Below are 24173 nucleotides of genomic sequence, written 5' to 3'. Positions count from 1 at the left end.
GACATAACCATAATGGTTTGATGATGTTCCAACTCCCCACTGTGGCACAGGAACTTATAAAAACAAGTATGCCCATAAAAATTCCTGTGCTCTGACAGGTTAACAATCCTGGCACAACATACACAAGATGAAGAATAGTGCATATCAAGTGGGATTTTGTCTGTAAACCTGATTCAGTCCTTTAGATGCCTCAGAAAAAGGCTGCTGCATGGGTCTGAATGAACGCATACTCCCTCAGGTCACTTGAAGAAAGCTGCTGCTTTCAATAGAGACCACAGAAATTACATTCCCTTCCTTCAAAATAAAAAACAAGATGCCTTCAGTCCATATACTCAACAAACATAAGTGCCATTCTGTCAGGCTGCACAACATGAAAGACCAAATGTATTGCAAACACAGGGGTTTGAACTGCAGGTTGTTTTCCTGAAGCTGTCCCTTTGATGTTCATGCATGCACACAAAACTGAGCAGACTTTATCCATACACAGATTTAGACTATACATCTTTAGCTTCATGTCATGCCTACAAAACTGTGTCCCTGTTCATAAGCACGAGACAGTTTTTCGGCTGAAGCCTGACACAGAGGGAGGCTGAATAAACTGGAGGGTGGGACGCGATGTGACCCAGCAGTAAGAGGAGTTCCTCTCATAATGCAGTGATTAGGACATGCCGTGGGAGAGAGGGGAAAAGGCCCCCATGGCAAACAGGGATGTGACCCTCTGCATGGGGCCAAGCCTGCAGCCATACCAGGGTCAGGCCAGTCCCAGCTGTGCAGCTAACCACCACTGACAACACAATCCCGCCCACTCTCCTATGGGAGGCTGCAGTACATACGACAGAGAAGCGGGATCTTTGGGGGTACTTGTGACTCAAGTTTAAAAACCTCAGTAAGTAAGATCACAACTCAAGCATTAGCAATGTTAAATGCAGGCCGCAACACATCAGCAAAAAACCGGCAAATATGTAAAGTCAGTGAAAGATGAGTGAAAATATGTCACACTGATATGAGCATTCTGGTAAGCAGAGGGTGCTAATTTCTACTCAGGTTACACATAATTGTTACCATGAGTACAGATGAGTCAGTATAATTCAGGGTCTGGGGTGGCTCATTCAGCTAGGAGGAAGCTGATAGCATCAGCCTGGAGCTACAAAGCCACCCTATCTGCTCAATTTCACTTAGCAAGGCTCAAGTTCATCGACTCAGTCGGTTAAATAAAGTGTAGAATTGTTTCCTGAAGCGTGACGCTGGCCCATTGAACTCTGCCATATTGGTCTTCAGGTCTGTTTCTGTCTCAGCTTGTCGGCTGCTCTTTAACAACACTGGTCTGTAACTCTCCAGTGACTTCGCCTGAGGTCAAGCGGCAAGGCCAGGCAACTTAGAAGTACAGATCTGAAAAGGAGTACAAGGGATGTATCTAGTGGGACAGCAAATCTTCTGAATATTGTTAATAATAATTTTTATAAGCCTCAATAGTTGTCTGCGTTATGGGCCCATAGCCAAGTCATCAGATAAAAAACAGAGGGCACATTTTTTTATTTATTCACATTGAACTTTTGAATAAACTTATTTCTTTAAGGTGCAACTGCAACATATAGTTGACAGTATGGCATTTGGTAAACACTTACCAAGGTACAGTATATGACATAGATGTGGGTTGGTTGGTTTTTTTTGTGTGTGTGGCCTAAGTGGGAAAATGGGCAGGTTTCTTAGTAAGTTTTGGCAGGGCAGATTGTCTCCTTATCATTTTTATCCAAACTACCTAACACTACCATACACAACTTCAATTTATCATGCCCAGACCCATAAGGAGCTTTCCATTCCAACCATTTAACTGCTATTGAGAGTGTTCAATACCATACCCTGGCTTTGACGCAAAGTCCTCCCAGCTGTTGTATTGCTGGTTGCCTGGGCTTTCATATCTCCATGCAGACTAAGCACTAGCAGATTCCTGTGACAAATCACAACCAACCCTTTTTACATACCGTACAGTGGGTGTGTCTTGTGGGCATTACACTGACTGCCCTAAGGTAAACTTTTGTCAATCCAAAGTTTTCTCTGGTAAAGAAATTATTCCCAGTGCCAAGTTCCTATTGCAGGTCTTTGTGCGGAAAAAAAGAGTAATGCTGAGAGAGGCTGATGTTAAATGTAGTATTAAGTTATCATATTTTGCATTGTAAGGTATGTTACACCTTACTTGATTTAATCCTCAACAGTGTCTGTAAAATAGATATGATTTTACTGTGCATGTTTACTTATATCAATTCAGACGCAGAGTTATCCGACACCTTTGACAGATGAAAAAGAAAAAACAAAATAAAGGACATAAATTGTACATTGTGACATAAGGCTTTCAGTAGGTCTCTGCTGCTACTTGGCAAACAAAAACTAAAGTGAGCTAACTTTGGACAAGGTACTAGCGCTCTGGCTCTGTTAAACAGCAACATTTTAAGTCATAGCAACCAACATCAGCTTTCATTACAAACATCTACTGCAGGTATATCTGTGATTGGCAGACACAGAGCGTGGAAAGGTCCAGAAAACTATTCTAAAGTTATACTGTGGAGTTTCCAGGTGCGGTGTGGTGGTGTGGAGGAGTAAAACTAATGGTGGTGACTGTTGAGGGCCACACCAACACATACAACATGAGACCTGTGTTTTAGTGTTTGTTGGCCTCTAACACCCACGAAATGAACTTTTCAGGGATTGTCACACTGTCAAATATGTTTGTTGCAATCCGAGTGCAGTGATAAAATGCCAATGCACTGGCCTTCCTGGTTTCAGCTGCTGTCCGTCAGCTGAGGTTAACTCACTGACAGCACAGGAAGTGGCAGCAGAATATTTTCCGTTGTTTGGTATGGAGTGTTTTTTGGCTGACCTCATTCTCATGGTGGCAAAGAGGCACACTGGCAGAGAGGCAGAGCGTGGCACAGCAGCAGCACAAGAAAACAGCAGCAGTACTAAATGTTAAAAACAAATGATGATAGCTAGACCTTTAAGTGCAGTACTTCAGCTGACATGTGTTGTTACTTTTAACCCATGTTCATGTTTCACAGCTCTATGGCAGATAAGACGGAGGGTGAAATGTTGCAACATGTTAAACTTAGAGGCTGACTCAGACGAAGAATACAGAGGCTTGACGGTGTGAAAGTTCAGCATGAACCAGTTATCACCTCTCACCATGCTGCTGACCAGGAAGTTGAACAGGGCTCATGTTGGTTAAGTACCTCTTAAATACGATGAGACAAAAAAAAAAAAAAAACACAAATGGTGTTAAAGCAACCAATTAAAAAGTGTCAAGATCATAGGAGGCCTGTGATTATCACAATGGCAGCTTGGGTTTTCACAGATATCAGCATTTTTTACTGATGAAATCAAGTAAGAGTCTGATTCACAACGGCATGCAGCAATAAGGTCAACAAAGTGTTATGAAAATAATGATTTCATAAGGGGCAGCACACACGCACACACGCACACACGAAAACACACAAAATTAAACATAGTCACATAATTACAGGTTTTGTGTTGGAAGCAAGGAGATAAATGTTATCATCTGGATGGTCTCACTGGGTGAGAAAGAGGACGAGTTTGGGCCCTTATGACAAATCCACTCTGATTCAGTGATAAACCAAGGTGCCATCTGTTCAACAGTGTCGCTTCGAATGAGTGAATAAACCGTTATCAGTCTACCCAGCCACAATGACTCACGTCCGTTTCCTTGCAGAAGCCTGCTCATTGTAAGACACTGGAGGAGGTGAGGGGGGCAGAAAGTGGTTCAGTGCTTACGAGAGGAGACACTCGAGATGAAGCTGACTTGAGAAAAAGAGGAGGAAGAAGATGACAGAGGAAGCGTTTGACAGAATATGAAAGCGGACATCAAAGCAAAGCAGGAAACCGAGGTTCTTACAAAACCTGTGTCTTTCTCAGCTGAAGACAGAAAAAAAGCGCCCTGAGGAGTTTGCACTGCCTGCATGGATGTTCGATTCAGCTTGCCGAACAGATATGACCTTAGTTGGCCTTTAGAGCAGCTTGTGCTCATGTTGACTTACTTATTGAGATCCTATACAATCTGACAAAACTGATTCATTTAGTAGGGATATAACTATAAGAATACAGAAGATACTGATACCAAATTGATGATTTTTCATCCTTTAATTGTCCTATGGCTATCTGTGGATGTCACCTTGGGCTCTAGGAAGTTGCAATAGAATTCTTTGACAATTTTGACATTTTATAGAACAAATAATTGATTCATTCAAGCAAAATATTGCAAAATTATGGCCAGTTGCCCATTTAACCTCATCGACCAATATATTGACTATTGGGTTAAGTTAAGTGAAGTTAACCCTTATTGTCTCCCTTGGGAGAAATTTGTCTTGGACATTTGAAAAGCAGACACACACACATGGCTTACATTCCAAGCAGCAAACAATCAAACTACTACAAAAAACATACAATAACACATCCAGCACTATGCACGGGGTCTGCTTCATCAGGCATTTGCAGTCACTTGAAATGTTTGAACATTTTGTAAAGATGCCAGTATACAACAATTTTTAGTTTTACAAGCAAATACTATATATACTATATATATATATATATATATATATATATATATATATATATATATATATATATGAACATTAGTATCTGTCTCAAAAAACTGTATCTGTTGGGCTTGACCCACTACACTTGGCTTTCCAGATGAGAAATGTGGTATGCATCAATTCAAAACTTGAAATACTGAATCCAAGGACTATTCTTTAGGGGTGATTGAGGAATCTTAAACCTTCATATTCTCAAAGCCAAAACAAGCCAGGCCAAATCAGCTTCAAATTTGAATCAGATCTGAATCAGTCTTGGCAGTGATTTGTTTCTCTGTGTGTGGACTTGTGCATCCACAGACAGACTTTTACCCCCTTGAGAAAGAGACTTGTAGGATTTGGAGGAAAACAAGACAGGCAGTGATTGGCTATTGAAAAGGACAGTGAAGAGAAAAAGCTCCCTGACCCCAGAGATGCTGAGGAGAAGCCAAACTTGAGTACCCTCTGAAATCTCTTCCTCACTCTTTCTTCAACTCCCTCAGCCAATCCTATACTGTCACACACACATACATCTACACACAGGGGACTACAGAACAGATATGCAGTCACAGGCACCAGTGAAGCAGATCAGTCGACGACACCCACTGAAAGCAGGCTAACGCACAGAGAGGGGATGGATGACTCAAATGCAGCTGCCTGCCATGTTTTCCACACATCCTCATTACTCACTATTCAGACATCTTGGGCTCCGGGAGGCCCTAAGCACTGAAACCTCGTTGTTCAGCCCTTGCTTCCCACTCTGGGAGACTGAATGACTCCAATACATAGCTTCACATTTTCTACAGCAACTGGTTAGCTTTTTTAGAGCTGAGGACATTTATATCCCACAGACATCCAGTCAAATCTTCAACTCCATGCCTAAAGACGATCTGTGGTCAGCTTTAAAAGCTCTCCTCAACAAAAAGTCATTGTCCTAGAACTGCTGAATCACCGAACCACTGCATTAACCCCAATAGATTTTTATTTTATTTTCCTTCCCCTTTCCTATCGTGCTTTACTTGCTCTGAACTGCCCTGCACTTTTAAATTTATTACTGCTTATCATTAACACAATCATTACAACAAATCAAGGCGACAACTGTGACAAGAAACTGTGATATGTGTTTATAGTGTGTATATTACACACTATAGTGTGTATATTTAAGTGGTTGTCTGGAAATTGTACCATCTGACACTTGTAGAGAAACAGTCCCACTAATAGACTCTGAACCTTTCTCTCTTTCACTTCCCAATTTTGTGTCAGAATATCTGACTTTACTGTAAACCAACAGGGTAAAAGACAACAAGATCGGAAATACATGAGATGACCTCTGAGGAAACTCCGAAGCACTGAAGTTGTCAAGAAGAGTATTGTTTTAAATGAACCTAAAAACCATGTTGCCAGGAAGTTCAAGTTGATTCTGGACAAACCAGTGGGTGACTGGCTTTTCACTTCCCAATGCTGAAATACCTACAAGATATGTAACAGATCAAGCTCCATGATGTGCACTATTCTGCAGTCTTAGGTCAGCTGCAACAGCTGTAACCATATGTCAATGTCACAAAAAGTAGCCAGAAAAAGATGAGCTGCTGGCTACAGGTGCTGAGCTTGGATGAAGTTTATCAAGATCTTATTAATGTGCTGTTTTTGTAGTACGTAAACAACTTGTGTCACTGTTTTTCTTATTACAGACTTGGTCTGCAACAAATGTTTTAATTATCGATTCTTTTGCAGATTGTTTTAAATATACAATGTCATAATAATTAATAAGGCCCATTACAGTTTCCATATTTGCTTGATAAATGATGTAAACAATTGAACAAAAGTTAATAATGATAAAAAGTTTCCATAAGTCCACTAAAAGATACGAATCACTGCAGCTCTGCAGGGATTGGTATAACTAAGACAGACTTTGACTGTGGCTTATATCACACTGACAGTCAGATGTCTGATGTCTGTATTCATCTCTTGCAAAAAGTTGTCTAGTTCTTGACTTGCTGTGAATTCTGGGTAATTGAAGACTTTTTTCAAACTGCAAAACATGGCTGACTGAGTGACCATGTCAAACCACTTAGTTCCCCTCACTTCAGCTGTGGCAGAGCTGAGATGCTGTGGTATCATCGAAAGTCAGGGCTCCGTGCTTCTTCTAACTCGTCAGTCAGGCTCAGGATAGCTTCCTTGGACAAATTAAAATGACTGACAAAAAGTCACACTTCTGAAAGCACTGACAGAGCAAATGTGTAAAATAATGACACTAACGTTGCATATTTTTGGTTAAAAAGTTCTAAACAGTGATTGATCACTGATAAACTATCAACATCCTCTGCCAAAGTTACGACATCATGGAATATTACACAGTTCCTCAGCTCAACATGGCCCCGTTCTCTACGTAGTAAATACAGAGCGTTAACAAGGACCTGTCAACAGGTTAGGGGTGCATACTTAACATACTGAAAGCGCTCGAAAGAGGGGTCTAACCTGTTCTGTACTGAGACCATTCTGGAAAAGACAACAAACACAAACAGTTTGCACACACTGTCCTCATTCCTAGAACTGCCTGCAACACACTCTGCGGCTGATTCAATGGTCTCGCTTCCAGCAAAAACTGAGTTAGTTATGGTACGCCGCCAGGAGCGTGGTTGTTTACTTGCTTTGGCAGGTCCACTCTAATTGGAAGTGATCCCCTGACCACATCTTGCTGAGATAACAGGGTGGGTCCTGCTATGCTAACTTGTTCAACCACTCTGCCTCACACCACTGTCCCCGTTAGATCTTACATTTTATAAAAAGGAAAAAATATAAGAAACTCGACATGTTTAAAATCAAACACAATTCACTGTACCATGGCAAAAGGGGGTAATTGTTTGCTCTGCCTCTACAAAAGGATTGTTGTTTTAGGAACAGGACCAAATTAGATGAAATCATTAATGAGCACTATGAGAGCAGCTCAACGACACATAATTAAAAGCCAACTATTGCCAGCTTCTATGCTTGTAAAAACTGCTGGTGATTGCTCAACAACAAGATTTCCACCCTAATTTAAAAGTAAAGAGGAGAGAAGTATGAACTGTGGCTTTTGGTGAAAGCACAGCCCCCTGTGAAAGCAGAAACAGAGAGTGTGTTAACAGGTCAGTTAGGGATAGATCCAAAAAAAAAAAAAAAACCCCAAGCGACAGAGCAGCCACATTAGAAGGAGACAGGAGGCAGGCCAGTCGTCCATCCTAAAAACAGAGCTGGTGCAGACCCATCCGCTCAGGCTGCAGCCCGGGGCGTCTGACAACCACTGCCATTCAGGGCTCCTGGAATGTGTCCCCTGGAAGTTCAGGCAGGTCAGCTATCTGTGGAAAATAAGCTGCGGCCTTGTTTCCAGGCACCGTGGCAACCAAACTACAACCCCTAACACGCACACGCCCCATCCCAAACCTGACTCTTCATCCCACCCTGTCCTCACACGCTCCCCCTTTGTGTTAAACTGTCAAACTGCCAGGAGGTGGAATGGAGGGAGGCGCTACCGCACAAGTACTGAACATGCTCGCATTTAGCCCGTCAGTGTCCCCATGTGCACCTGTGTAACAAATGGGGACCATTTAATTCTCTCCTAACCTCTATGGACAGTTTATTTAAAAACTAATATATTTATATCCAAGCAGTGCCATGTTTTAGTGGCTGCTGAAAAGTACTAGTTAACAACAAAAACCTTTGACAGTTTGCTGTCATTTTCAATGTCATGAGAAACCACAGGGAAAAAACTCTTCTTCTTTCTCCAGGGTTCAACACTAAATGACACTGAAACTGCCTGTCACACACTCCAACTAAAATAATAAGTCAAAATAATTCAAATCAATAAAATAGTGAGAAAATGTAACATATACTTTAAGCAGAATGTAGCCACTTATACACTGTCCAAAATGTGTCACTAACTGAAAAGATTTTAAACATGCCCCAAAAGCTTTGACCTTCTGCTCAGCAGAGAGTCAGTGAAGAAAAAAATGAAGAAGATGTGGAGAAAGTATAAAAGAACAATTAAACCTTAACGGAATTCGACAAAAATAGTCCGTCTACATTCACCTCAGATTTAAGGCTGGATAATGAAGACAAAAACAAATGTCACTATATTATCTCTTAAGTTTCTAATTACATTGTCCATGTAATGTCAGTGTATCTCCCTGCCCTGCTCAGAATGCAGGTATAAGTAGCAGAAAAGGATTATTACTTAGTGCAAAATACACAAAAAGATTCATCTCTATGCCTTCGAGCCATCCACCGCCTGACAGGAATAACAATGTTTTCACAACATAGTCAACTGAGAACCATTAAGAGCTAACCATCAAGATACGTGCTAATCTCCTGCTAAGCTTCAAGTCAATCCTGTGTGAACATACATTAGCTGGCAGCTGCTTTAAAGACTGCGGGGAGCAGCAACAGCAAAGATTTACAATTTCCTACATCACAACCAGCACTAATTGATCAGAAGATTTCCCGACTGCTATAGAGGCTGCATTCACCACAGTTGGAGGTGAACGACACTCACTTTCCATCAAGTTGAATTCATACACACTTTGCAGCTGACCTTTCATAAAGCTTCCAATCAGATTACAACTTTATGTGACATTCAGTGTGTGTGAGGAGAAATGAATCTTGCGTGTATCTGAGTTTCCACAATTGCACAGTGACGTCATATGTCAGCTACCAGACAAGTCGAGGAGGTTTGGCAGCTGGTTTACTTTTCTTTTGTTTGGCTTGTTTGCTGATATGAGCGGCAGTTTTTTAATCTTGTGGAGACAAATTAATGTTTATACAACCATGTTTGCGAGTAGATGGTTCAAATCCCCACATTGACTGGGAAAAATAACCTTTTTATACTTGCCAGAGTCACCTCCTATAGCATTACAAAAACTGTAATTAATCTGTCACCAAATGTCATTTTGCAGGCTTCTTCTAAGACGGACCAACATTTTTAGCCCTGGAAAAATGTCAAACAGTTTTTCAGTTAAGACTAGGCCACTGAAACTGCCTCAGGAAAAATAGCAACCAACAGTGTCAGGATGTTTTGCAAGGTGTAGAGGAGTGTGTAGGAGAAACCAGCAGAGGAAGAATCATGTAAAAGCAAGACTTAGTCAGTAAATGGCTTATAGTATGGTAGTAAAGGGGGAATCTTTACACCGTTCCACCAGTATCACTGTTTATTACACAGGGCTTTTGCTTCTGAAGTGCATCTTTGCCAGACCTCCTGGCTGGACTTGTGGACGGTGCTTGATGTGATTTGTGCAGATATCAAAAGAGCAGCATGACTCAACATACACAGAGGAGAACATAACATATCCTGCCTGTGTGACTCATGTCATTAGTCCTTTCAACAAAAAGCTAAGGTATCTGGGATGCACATGCATACCTAACCTTTGTTCACATTATTAATACGAATAATCTGTTTGATTTCAGGGCAGTTATTGTGCTCCCTTCTCGGTAAAATGAAATAGTAAAATGCAAATTGTCAAAGAGAATTTACTTCAGAGTGTATTTCTAGGCACTTGGGCTATCACTGTTTTTCTGCTGGAGAAAATGTCATCAATTATGGATTAATAATTAACATTCCTAATTGAGAGAGAACAGTGAAAGGGTATTGTGGTCTGTCCTGGGAGGAGTAACTGAGTTAAAGGCCAAGTGCTCTTATTGAAGGAAACCAATTTGTCCCAGGGGCAGCTTCATCACTTATTTGGCAGAGATGCAGTCTACTGAGCGGAGACACCAACCATCCCATACTGAGGGGAAATTATTCTCATCTCACGACTCCACCCCCACAACGCTTTGTTCCACTTTTGCGATGCACTCTAATTCAAAACAGAACCAAACAATGAAACTTGGAACAGATTCCTCTACAAGGCTGAGCTCGTGCACAGAACAATGCACCTCTGACAAGGGGAGAAAGTCTGAAAATCTGTGTCCGGTTATGCTGGGGTGTGTTCCGTGAAATATGTCTCTTTTGGTCCTCGCTGAGATTTACAAGAAAGTTATGAGTTAACAAGGCATTTTAATTACAACGGATGATAGTTAAAATTATGCCTCTGAATGCCAACTTGCCTTTGGGCCTCACTCAGCAAACTGTACAATTTTTGAGGTTAACCAAAATTTAACATGTGTGTGCATATATGAAGCAAGCAGAGTCTATAGAGAACTGAAAAAAAAAGTAGTGACAGGCATACAGCTGCTAACAGTCACAGAGGGGTTTAAGCTGGTATTTGTAGTAATGATACATACAGTAAGAGAATACTATATATTATAAGGCTGTGATAGTCTCATATGCCCGGGTCAAAGCGCGCAACTCATTGGGAAAATGGGTTTTTAAATTGCTACTATTGCTGAAGTTGCATGAGACTTCCGAAGTGCCTGTCTGGAGAAGACTGAGGCATTTACTTCTTATTTTATAACAGCAGGTCTATTTACAAGTCTTTCGATGGTTATTATTATCATAGCGCAAATCAATCAGGGCATTAACTGAAATTGTGCGTAATCATCCTGATCCACTGGATTAGAGGATGTAGTGACCCCTATTGGTTGTCTTGAATATGCTGCAGCAACTCAACTCTCACCTCATGAGTTGTGGTTCATCCGGACTTCAGAGTCAGTTTTGTGTCTTACTTTACTGAAAAATAGTCATGAAGTGTAATTGACACTAATTTGCTGTTAGGTACAAAAAGGTTTTAAATTATTTAAATTACCTCAGAACCATTGAGGTTGACAAATGTCTTGCGATAAGGATGTGATTTTACGTACTTAAAATTATGAGTGGTGCACAGTTTTACGACTCATGGAAACATTACAAAGTGTGCAAAGAACAAGACAAAGGAGCCTAAACCCCTAACAGGTCAGCAACAAGTCAACACTTAAGCTGATGTGTCAACATCGACACGCCTGACAAGAGCAGAAAGCAGCCATCGTCCTGCTGATTCAGACTGCCCAAGTCATCGCTGCCACAAACACAGCGGCTTACGTGCCTGCTATCATTGCCACAGGTGTGTCTGTGTGCTGTCTGTCTGTCCCCTCCACCTCCCTGACATGTTCTGTCCTGTCCTGCTGCCAGCATCACCATAGCTACTCAGGCAGCCACTGATGTCACCCCTCTTTCTCTCTCGCACACACGATGAAGAAACAGGCACTGGCTGTTCCTCTCTCATGAAATCAGGGACAACACACACAGTTTCTGCGCTCCACATATTATCAACGCTTGGGTGATGCTGCTATGATTAAGTCTCTTGGTAATAAATGATTAGCTTCAGGAATATGTGGACTGTGGGTGATAGAAATCAGGCCACAACCTCCTAAAAACACACACACACCTCCTCCTCCTCTGGCTGTACCATTCATAATAAGCACTGAAGAACAGAACAGAGCACACAGATAAACACTGAGGCCTACATAAATACAGGACACACCATGCATGTGTGTGAGTGTGTGTGTGTGGACTCCACACTAGGTCATTCTTGGCTCAGACATCACCTCTCAGCTCTGCTCCGCTTGCTTGCTTGCTTGCTTGGAATGGCAAAGAGTGGCAACACTGCAGCTCAAGCTATGTGCCATCAGACAGACCCCAAAATAGCTACAGTGTGTACATTAGAGGAGTACTGTAAGAGTACTGTAGGCACATGAAGAGTCAGTGTTTACGAGATTTAAAGTTGGGAGGCTGGGATCACTGCCCAGGTCAAGTATGCTAACCATCTCTCCTAGACAGACAGGAGGATAAAAACCAGCCGCCTACGTTTGGGGAGTTATTCCCCTCTCAGCTACAAAACACAGCTACTGCGTGTGTTGTAACCTATCCAAGTGCTTGCTAACGCCCCCTAAACCCAACAAAAAGCCTGAATGGTTGAATAGGGGCTTGAGGGAGGGGGCTGTGGATGTCTAAAGAGGCAAGTTACCATCCAGCATTTTGTGGGTTGCCTATTAATGACAAAGACAGAAAATTCCTTCTGTCTCTGCCAGTTTTTCATTGGCTCACTACCCCTCTAATCCCTCCTTCCTCCCAATCTACAACTTTACACTTACAAATAGAACTAAAAATATGTGTGTTTAGTTTTATTGTTAAGTACAAGCAAACCCTTTAGTTATAGCATGTTTAATTTTGGTACTGGGGAAGGGAGAGGCGTTCGCCACAGTGCAGAGTATGACCACATTGCTGTAGAATGCCACAAGAATGTTTAATATGCAGGAAAACTTCCAGATACACACGTACTACTTCAAACAGTCTATCAGTGCTGCTCCAGGTATATACCTTCGCTTTTTTTCTTCATAGACTCTTCATGACAAAGTGATATCCACTGGAATTACAATATTGCATAGCTGATCGCCCGTAGATGAACACATAAAGCAGTAAACAATATTTATGGCAGTAGACTCATTTCCCATAAGGGTTTTAATATTATACAATCTTACCTGTCCTCATCCACATCCATGGTAATATGGATGCCAAATAGATTGTTGACAGCAGGAGTGGGCAGGTTGAGGCCCTCACTGATGAAAGGCTTGACGCCATCTTTCCCTGGCACCAAACCAGCACTGGGCTGAGGCAGAACATCTGACTTCTGAATACTATCTTCTGCCTGGTTACTGAAACCTGTTGTGGCTCCTCCATGGGCTCCTTGGGGGTGGACAAGTCCTCCTGTGCCAGGCGCCTGACTTGGCACACCTGGAGGGGTGTTGGTGGTACTGGGCACTGTGGCAGGCACGTTCTGAACACCGCTGTGGGAGTTGGTGGTGGTGACGGAAGGTGTAGGGGCAATGCCTAGCCCTCCCAAAGGCTGAGTCTGGCTAACAGGCTGCTGTTGACCACTTGTTGGATGGATGGGGGCAATGGTTGGTGCATTGCTCACTTGTAGCAGGAGGCCCTGGGCTGAGGCTGCCTCTCCACCCAGCCCTTGGACTCCTGGACCAGCGGGGGTGATTAAAGGCGAGGGTACCTGGCTGCTTGGAGGCACCCCAGGGATGGTGGTCATGGGAGGGTTCTGAGTGCTTGGGCCAAAGTGCTGCTGACGATAGTCTGGCTGGCCAGCTGAGAGGCCAGTGGGATGAGTAGAATAGGCAAACTGCTGGGGCTGTGTGGCAGGAGGCATAATAGGAGACTTCTGCTGCATGGGACCTTGGTGCACACCATTGAGGCTGTTAGACAGGAAGGTTTGGGGAGCAACAGGTTGCATATTGACCTGAGCCTGCTGTGGTTGCTGTGACGCTGAAGTTGTGTACCCTGTGGGCTGGAAGGCACTTGCTCCACTCCCTATCTGAGGAGCCAAGCTGTAGCCTTGCTGCTGAAGCTCTGAAAGGTGGGGGTGGGCAGTGTGCCCGGCAGAGTAGCCACTATCTGCGGTGCTCTCTGAAGCCTGTGCAGAAAAAGCACTACTAGTGACTACTGAGCTACTGGGGGCCCCTAGCCCACTGTCCCTGTCTATACTGTGATCAAGGGTTACAGATGGCCTTATGCTATCCGCAGTCCGATTAACATTTGAATCTGAATCTCTCTCATAGAATTCAGTGCATGTCCACCTGCCCCGTCTGAAGGGCTCTCCGGTACCATGGTCAAGTTTAATGACCCTGAAACGGGAACTACAGCTGGTGCTAACAGGAGCTGTGTGAGCCACACTGGCAGAGACTGTGGCAGCAGGGGCCGAATTGATGACTGTCAAAGGATGGGTGGCTGAGCTCGGAACAATGGGTTGAGCTGCAGCTTGCACAGGCACACTTCCCCCTAAATTATGTGGGGTGACACGACCAGTGCCTAAACTTTTAAAAGGGAGTCCCCCGTTGACAGGACCCGTGGCGGGCGGCTGGCTTTCCTGTGGCTCCCCGACATTGTTTAAGGTTTCCTCGGATGAACTCCTGTCACACACCCCCAGATCGGCCCGAGAAACGTCAAATATTTCCGACGACACGTCCTCTGTCCGGGACTCGTCCGGATCGTCCAGGCTCTCGGTGTCGTCGGTGATGCTGCTGGCCGCCACCTGAGCCTGCGTTACACTAGTGATCTGGAAACAACTTTTCTTCTTTGCTGGCATTTTCGACATGTTGACTATCTGCGTCAAGCCTGTCTGCTCCCAGATAAAACTAAGTGCTGGACTAATGTCTCTCGAAGTAATTCAAAGCTGAGGGGTATGACACAGACACGTACCGTCACAGTTCATTTCCATACCGTCCCTCTCCCTCTCTCTTGTCGGAGAAAAGTGTCACAACCGAGGCCAGATCCTCCGAAACTCCCGATGCGTTCCGCTCTCTCCGGTAACGGCACAGTGCTGCTCTCCTCCGCCGGCCTCTGTAACACCCGGTCGGCCTTTTTGTGTCCCGGCAGCGGGGTAGCAAACAGGCCCTTGTCAAACTTCTTGTTCAGCTGCTGGCACCGGCACTTTAGTCTGAGGCGGGCCCGGTCTCTCAGCCCACTCCTCTCTCTCTCTGCTATGTGTATATCTCGCCGACTAGCTAAGTTAGCTGATGTTAGCCAGTTTTCCCTACCTCGGTACCAGCATGTGCGACATCATGATGTAAACAAATCCATCGGCGTTTCAAAAACAATATGTAATCGAGCGGCAGACAGAGAAAATGTCTCAGAGTCGGTCAAGTTTTACCTCTCAGACGTATGGACAGCTCACTTTTGGCAGCTGCTACTAGCAGCTAGCTGACAGATAACCAGTAAACCACAGAGGGAGTAAGCTAACAGGCAGCTAACTCCGCTCCTCTACCCCAACCACCCGACAAGATGGCAAGAACGAAGTGCATGCTGGGTATGGAGGTCAAACTAGTTAAATAAATAAATATATGAATAAAAAATCTAACACAAACTTTTATCTCATCCTATATGCTGTTTGTGAAACTGTCAATAATTTTAAAATAGTAAAAAAATATTATTATTAATAGTGATAATAATAATAATAATAATAATAAATAGAAGTACTTTTGAGGCAAGCAAGCAAAGAAGTCTTGAAGCCATGAAAGGAAGTGATACATTCAGTCTGGTGGTGTTTTAAATTATAAATAATTTATATCACAAATGTATGTACACCCTGTTTGCAGTTTAATAGGAAGATCTAAAACTAATGCTCTAATACTCTTAGAGTAAACCCTACCTTTATGAAGGTTTCAACGTTGTGTTTATTGAAATAGTTTTACAGGGGTGTGGATTTAGCTGTGTGATCATTCTGGAAGTACATAGTTTGTGATGCTGTTGAACTGTACTGCATAACATAGAGCGGTGTTTCTGTTACTTAGCCTACCCTCACTGATATAAATGGTGGTGGCAAAAATAAAATAAAAACACCTGTCAGTATGCAAAGTCTCTCTAAAAGTTGTAAGTAAGACTGATGTAAGACTGTAGTATTAGACTGTATTAGTTTTCATTATTATTATACCACCTTGAAAATGAAATGATGCATCACAGGAGTTATCCTCAAATTAAATTTGAAATAAATAAATAGATAGCCTATATTGTTGAGTTTATTTTGAAAAAACAATAAAGAAGGGCTTAACTTTATTCAATTTGCACTTGCAAAGGAACTTAGCCAAAATAATATTTAAACTGATAATATAGTAGGGTTTGGACTTATCTATACCCGAGACATGAAAAACAAACAGCATATGTTCAAAATGTTTCAGAGATTTATCTGACTTTATTAGTCATTAGATATTTATGTAATAACCCCTAGATCTTTTGCCAGTGAAGTTATTAACATATGAAATAGACTATATCCTATATTGTTCGTATGTTTCTGTTATTGTTCTTAAGTTGTCTTGCAAAAATTACTTTTACATTGCTGAAGTCTATTTCTGTAAAAGAAAAAAAAAACTGCCGTCGTCGTCATCGGCATCACTTCCGGTTAACGTCCCACCCGATAAAGCGGAACAGAGTTCACCAGCTGTTGACAGATGTTAGTTTCGGTGATAATTTTGTGATAACACATGAATTATATATATATAGTTTAAGCAATATAAATTTTTATTCATTGTTGTTGACACTACAACCATGATAAGAGGCGATGCCCTTTTAAATAGTCTGAACAGAAACCGCTGACAGAAACTGCTGTCCATTTTTTTAAAGTATATTTTTAACTAACCTATTGCAAAATCCAGTTTCTATCCGGGATTAAAGTCTAAAACATTCATATTATAAAAACACAGTGACTCAAATCACCTGAGTCAGTCCTAATGCTGCCTAACAAACAAGACTGAGAGTCATCAGTGCATTCATCAGGACTATACAGGCGTGACAGCAAAATGAATAATAGTGTGTATGTTATCAGTTTGGTCACTGTGGTCACAGTGAATTGGGAGCAAAATGACACTAAAAGTGAGCCTTCCTTCAAATGTTAGTGCATGGACACTTTTTTATCACATGCACTTATAGTAAATAGTAATTGTGGCGTATGGAAAAAGTTTGGGCACTATACTAAGTCAGTACTTAGTGACCCTTCCTTTGGCGGATAGCCAGTTATATTCCTGATTCAGGAATTTTCACCCACTATTCCTGCATATCACTTCAACATCTGAGATGATTTTAGGCTGTCTCACACACACAGAATATATAAGAACTACCTGCAGATTTTCAATGATGTTTGAGTGAGGGCCATTCCAAAAGCTTGAATTAAAATAATAAGAACAGAAATTATAAAAAATAGAAATCATTGGTAGAAACGGAACTAAGCTACAATCATAAGACAAATCATATGAAATAGAGAAAGACATCTCACATTGCTGTTCCTTAAATACTAAAATTTGATGTCTAAATTAAATGAATAACATAATAAAAGGACTTGATATTTGCTATGTTAAACAAGACCTAACACAATTCTTTTGTGGAAAGTCAACTTCAACTTTCAGCTACTTGGTAGTCACCAGTACACTCAGCCTGAAAAGGCTGAAAGACATTGTCTGACAAGCTTTGATTCAGTGTTGGCCTGTCATCTCTCAAAACAACCAGCATTATAGACACAATTTCCAGTAAAGCATACCAGTATTTGGCTGGTGGCCAGTGTTCATATCCAGTCATGTCCCACAAGCAGGAAATTCTTCATGCATATGGCCCATGACTATGGTGACCCCTAAGGGTAAAGCACAAAACAAAACACATTCAGTGACGAAGAGAAGTACACTCTTGTCTATGTTTTGGTCTAATTTGGACTGTATTTTGTTTCATTCTCGCATGTCTCTTATTACTGGAGGCCAATGTATACAGCACAAAAACTTAATATGTTCCTGAGAAGAAAACCTGTTCTTGAGAAACAGCTGGGATCTCCAGTTTTCTCCCAGGTATATTTGACATTTGTCCTCCCGGCCCCGCTTTGGAAGGGTAAAAAAGAATGATATATGTTTTAATAAAAGGAAGGTCTAGTAATGGCAGCATACTAAGGCATAGATCTTGAGATAGTCTGAGAGCTCTCCTTAAAAAATATGAAATAAAGGAAAAGGTGGATGGGGCCTGTGACACACCTCTTATCAGAAGGAGAAACCTTTTGGATAGGAAGAAATGTTTTCAACAATACTGCATTTAACTCCTGTAATTACTTACCTGATTTCATCCATGGTGTATTAGTGACCTTATTCCCCGATAGTGACTCATTTGCCATAAACCGATGACTAGAGGTGATTGTGTCAATATAGGCCATCAAAGGCTTGTGCTCGACTGCAGGACAGTCTGTCACAGGATCAACGCATGACATAAAGAAAAAAATAAATGGGTCATGATGTTGTCCTATGCTTGAGTGACGCCATTTCTGAACATGGAAACGATGGGGTTCTTTTTTTAATCATCTCTATTTTTAGATCTGTCAGTGTGCTAGCAAGCAGCAAAAAGCTTGTAACAGATTTCAAAACTGAGACCCAGAGTCAAAACATAATGATTAGTTGTTGGTGTTCCTCCGGATTCAACCACAAAACATTCACAACAGGGCAGTTGGTCTGAAAGTAAAGTTGGGGACCACTGTTGTATCTCTTGCCTCTCATTTCCAGTTAACTTTAACCTATCTCTGTTTAATAAACAGAAGATACTTGAAAGTACTTGAAAAGGTATTCTCACTGTTTTCTCACAAACTGCTGCTGAATCACGTTTTTTATGCAGATCCACCTCCAGATACAGAGTCCAGAGATAGGGAGAAAGTGTACAGGCACGCCTACCATTAAACTAGAGGTCTTAGAAATTCACCAGAGGAAACGTGGATCCAGTTGGGCTTCAGCAAAAAGGATTCTGTTACACTCCAAACCAGTAGCAAGAGAAATATACTTGAGTGACAATAACAATACCACAGTGTTAAAAGATACTCAACAGTCTACAGTGTAGCCAGGTTTTGAAGGCAACACACAGTCAAGTCAAGTCAGTTTTTAGTTAATAGCCTAAAATCCTACATTTGCTTCAATTTGTACAATTTACAACACCCTGTGTCCTTAGACCTGTGAGGCAAAATACAGAATTGCAGGTGTGGACAATGGCAGTAAAAATAAGAACCTGGACTGTGCCAAGGAGGATGTGGTAATATTAGGTTTAGTATGTTGTTCAAGGACACTTTGTCAGGATTAGAGACTCCAGGGATCAAACCTGTGACCTCTCTCCCTCATTTCCTAGACCAACTTTCCCACTGTCTGTCTGTTATTTATTGCAGTTTTATTGCCCATCAAAAATGACATTAAGTGTATGAGAAAGGGCAACACCACTAACCATAGTATTTTGTTCATAAAGTTTATTACAAGGTTGATGAACAGTGAGGTTGAAAATAGCATTGCCATATTATTCCCCTGACATGACTGACTAATCATTGAGTTACACAGTTACATAATGTCCGGGTGCCGACTCACAAGGTCTGTCTGACAAAAACAATTTCATGCAGTCCTCAGATAAGATGGAGGAGATGGAAAACAACTCAATATATGAGTTGACACAAAGTAATAAAATACACAATTTGTTTTTTTTTTTCTTGCTCCATTTCATGAGGTGTGGAAATACAGATTAAATGTCAAAGACAAGGACTATGACTTGATTTAAATAAACATTGTACAAGTAGGAGTAGCATTATTAGTATGGAAAACAACTTAAAAATAGATCTTTTCAACACTTATTTATGAGTTTGAGGATGTACTACAAAAAAAAAAAAAAAATCACTGTCTGAAAAAGCTGCTGAATTAATTTCCTGTAATGCGAGTACATGTAATTTGATTTTGAGTGGCACACAGCAGTGGCCTTTAAATTGTTTCAGGATTAGAAATGTTTTATTGGGCAAACAGTAATTCTTACTCCTCTCTAAATGGACCTAGAAACAACTCCCTCTAAAAACAATGTCGCAACATCAGCCCCAACAAGCCCTCTATACTTAGACGCCCATCTTTAGTAGCGAGCTTTTCATGGGCTTTCCCAGCCCCAGCCAAAGTGTTTGTGTAGCTGGTTGTGTTTATTTACTCTGGTCTGAGGGTGAAGACTACCAGGCTGTGCTGTGGCGCGTCACAGTGCAACGTGCTGGGTCCACTTTCAGTGTACCACCGCAGCAACAATATGTGCCTTGTGCCGTCTGTATTTTGGGGCCTGGGGTCCTGGTCAGTGGTCACTTTCAGCAGCCCAACCTGGGAGCCCTCTGGCCTTTAGCAAAGCAATGTGGGGTCCGAGAGTGCACGATCAACAAACACACTGACCAAACATCACTCAGCACTTGCTAAAAAAAGGGCTTCCCCAGAGTAAAGGGTACAAGGGGTTGGTTCAGGGCAACTGGACCAGTCTGAAACTGACATAATGAAATATGCATGTGAACCTTGTGCATGTTTTCAAGTTTATTGGGCCGCTTTTCCACCGAAACACACATTGGCTAGTTTGTGTTGACCTAGACCATTTATTTCCTAGTGTCTGACTGCTAATAAAAGTAAGTGTTACCGTCACGTGTGCATGTGTGTTTCTCGGTGCAGCTCTGTCCCTTTTTGTCCACATTTTAGTTTAAAATACACACAGTTCACAGAACCAGCTCAAAGTTAAAGTCTGGTATATTTTTGGAGATCATTGGGTGTATTTTTCTGTTGAGGCATGCATGTTCATCCTGATATTTTTCACCACCCCTTGAATTCCTACAGAGCTGGCCTTTTGGGGGTTTCATATTTCAGTTATTACACATTATCCTGCAATTATATAACACGGTGTGTGACACAGTTATATAGAGAATGTCTGACTGTATTCTACAGTGAGAGAAGACACAAATGTTGCGGTGCTCAGCAACTTCTTTTTACATTCTCAGTCTATATGATATTACAATTATATAACATATTATATATCAACTGACAGAGGAATGTGGGACCACCAAAGTAATCTTTTTTTCGCTTTGAAATTTTTGAGACTATGCTAAATATAATATACCTACGCATAATACAAAATACAGACAGTTTGTTAATTGCCCGACCAGAGAGGGGAACACTCTGGACCACTGTTACACCACAATCAGTGGTGCTTATCACGCCGTCCCCCGGGCTGCACTGGGCCACTCTGACCATGTCATGGTCCACCTGATTCCCACATACAGGCAGAAACTAAAACTGTGTAAACCTGTTGCGAGGACATCAAAGCAGTGGTGCAGTGAAGCCATAGAGGATCTGCGGGCATGTTTGGACTGCACTGACTGGGAAGTGTTCAGGACTGCTTCCAACAGTCTGGATGAGTTCACAGAGGCTGTGACGTCATACATCAGCTTCTGTGAGGACTGCTGTATCCCATCACGCACCAGGGTGAGTTATAACAATGACAAACCCTGGTTCACAGCTAAGCTCAGTCAGCTCAGGAGGCAAAAGGAGGAAGCTTTCAGGAGTGGGGACAGGGACAAGTTTAAAGAGTCCAAGTACAGGTTTAGCAAAGCGGTGAGAGAAGCTAAACGACTGTACTCTGAGAAACTTCAGCTCCAGTTCTCAGCCAATGACTCTGCTTCTGTCTGGAAAGGGCTCAGACAGATCACTAACTACAAACCTAAACCCCCCCACTCCATTAATGACTTCCGTCTGGCCAACGATCTGAATGAGTTCTACTGCCGCTTTGAAAGACAGTGGGACAAGCCTGACACTAACCTCCACATCAGAGCCACATCAGAACCCCCCTCCTCCTCCTCTACCAAAGGAACGTCTCTCTCTATCCTGGAGAGAGATGTCAACAGGCTTTTTAAGAAGCAGAACCCCCGCAAAGCAGCCGGTCCTGACTCTGTCTCTCCATCATCCCTGAAGCACTGTGCTGATCAGCTGTCTCCAGTGTTCACAGACATCTTCAACACCTCACTGGAGACCTGCCACGTGCCAGCCTGCTTCAAATCCTCCACCATCATCCCTGTCCCCAAAAAACCAAGGCCCACAGGACTAAATGACTATAGACCCATTGCCCTGACCTCTGTGGTCATGAAATCATTTGAGCGCCTTGTCCTGTCCCACCTCAAATCCATCACTGACCCACTCCTGGACCCCCTGCAGTTCGCCTACAGAGCCAACAGGTCCGTAGACGACGCCGTCAACATGGCTCTCCACTTCATCCTCCAGCACCTGGACTCCTCAGGGACCTATGCCAGGATCCTGTTTGTGGACTTCAGCTCTGCCTTCAACACCATCATCCCGGCTCTGCTGCAGGACAAGCTCTCCCAGCTGAGCGTGCCTGACTCCACCTGCAGGTGGATCACCGACTTCCTGTCTGACAGGAGGCAGCACGTGAAGCTAGGAAAGCACGTGTCTGACTCCCAGACCATCAGCACTGGATCCCCGCAAGGCAGCGTTCTTTCTCCTCTGCTCTTCTCCCTGTACACCAACACCTGCACCTCCAGCCATCAGTCTGTCAAGCTCCTGAAGTTTGCAGACGACACCACTCTCATTGGACTCATCTCTGATGGCGATGAGTCTGCCTACAGGTGGGAGACTGAGCGTCTGGTGACCTGGTGCAGGCAGAACAACCTAGAGCTAAACGCTCTGAAGACAGTGGAAATGATAGTGGACTTCAGGAAGAGCCCAGCCCCACCCACCCCCATCTCCCTGTGTGACTCCCCCGTGGCTACCGTGGAGCATTTTCGCTTCTTGGGAACCACCATCACACAGGATCTCAAATGGGAGCTAAACATCAGCTCCCTCATCAAAAAAGCTCAGCAGAGGATGTATTTCCTGAGGCAATTGAAGAAGTTCAACCTGCCAAGGACTATGATGGTGAACTTCTACACCTCCATCATTGAGTCCATCCTCACCTCCTCCATCACCATCTGGTACGCTGCTGCCACGGAGAGGGACAATAACAGACTGCAGCGTATCATCCACTCTGCTGAGAAGGTGATTGGCTGCAATCTTCCGTCCCTCCAGGACCTGTACGCCTCAAGGACTCTGAGGCGTGCAGGGAAGATTGTAGCTGACTCCTCCCACCCTGGACACAAACTCTTTGAGACACTCCCCTCTGGCAGGAGGCTGCGGTCCTTCAGGACCAAAACCTCTCGCCACAAAAATAGCTTCTTCCCATCTGCTATTAGCCTCATCAACAAGGCTAGAGAGCCCCACTGTTGCTGATCAATTGCACCAATCACCAGAAAAAATTCCTTGTATGTGAAAACATACTTGGCAATAAAACTGATTCTGATTCTGATTCTGATTCTGATACTGCGTCAACAGGCAAGTAAGCTACATGAGAAGTTATGATGCGCATCATTTCTGATACACTTGCTTGTGTTGCAACCATTCCCTCTACTTGCCTTCAGAGATAGGCAGGTTCAGTATAACACTGTTACACTGTTGGCATCACCAGCGAAATACAAAAACTCCACTTTTGCGCTTTCAACTTTAGACAGTGGACAATAGCATTTATCATTTTGATTTTGTCATTTTAGAAGAAAGAAGAAAGGAGAGGATGCTGAAAGTAGAGAGTGATGACATTAAAATGCAATATTAATATCAATATGTGCATAATTACTGGCATTTAATCGTGCATAGAAACAGAAACAGAAAAAGGCCTGGACAGCTACTATATTGTCTGAAGCATTTCTTTAGATGGGTTGTAAGTTGTTCAGAGCAATGTTCTTTAAATGCTGGCTCACAACACAGGCCCACTGTCTTAGTAAATCAGATCAGTGCAACTATAAAAATTTCATGACAAACATAATCCAGTTCATCAAAAACCAATTACTGGCATTTTTGTAACTTATTACTTGAATGTTTTTAGATTTGTCTACATGTTTTGTATTTTAGTGCACCTTGTACCTCTGGCTTAGAAAGGTGCTATAGAAAAAAAGTTTATTTAATTAGTTCATATTTAGGTATTACTTAGTTATTTAATTAGTTACTTATTTACTTGTATACATTTACTTGTTTAGTCTGATCTTTTATTTGAGTTATCGGCCTCTTTTTAAACAGATAAAATTTACTTTCCTCAAAATCACATGTTGCTTTTACATTTAATACATTTTACTGAACAGTGTTATTCTTGGCAATGTTTAAATAGGGCAAAATTAGGATTTGTTAAAATTGCCAAATCAACAAAATCACAATCTGACAAAAACAGGGAGTTCAAAGTTCAGGGCCTTGGAGTCTTAAAGCCCTTACAACACAAAGAATAATGCCAATTGTTAAACTGAAAACTGGGGAAATAAATGC

General features: G+C 42.4%; 1 protein-coding gene across 2 annotated transcripts in view; it reads right to left on the bottom strand.

The window, feature by feature from the left end:
* tsc22d2 (TSC22 domain family 2) overlaps positions 1 to 15333 on the bottom strand; it is a 36515-nt gene extending 21182 nt beyond the window's left edge. Inside the window, exon 1 of one of the 2 annotated variants that reach the window (XM_071488039.1) lies at positions 13008 to 15333. In XM_071488039.1, coding sequence (XP_071344140.1) covers positions 13008 to 14629 — 1622 coding nt within the window. In that variant the 5' untranslated portion in view covers positions 14630 to 15333. The remainder of the gene's footprint in view (positions 1 to 13007) is intronic. The other variant, XM_071488038.1, reaches the window with a different exon arrangement.
* Positions 15334 to 24173: the final 8840 nt, after the last annotated feature.

Source organism: Trachinotus anak, unplaced genomic scaffold, assembly GCF_046630095.1.
Source record: "Trachinotus anak isolate AG129_WGS33_773 ecotype Australia unplaced genomic scaffold, CSIRO_AGI_Tana_v1 ptg000010l, whole genome shotgun sequence".
Classification (NCBI taxonomy): Eukaryota; Metazoa; Chordata; class Actinopteri; order Carangiformes; family Carangidae; genus Trachinotus; species Trachinotus anak.
The sequence above is the reverse complement of the archived record's forward strand: the minus strand, read 5'-3'. Positions and strand labels throughout refer to the sequence as shown.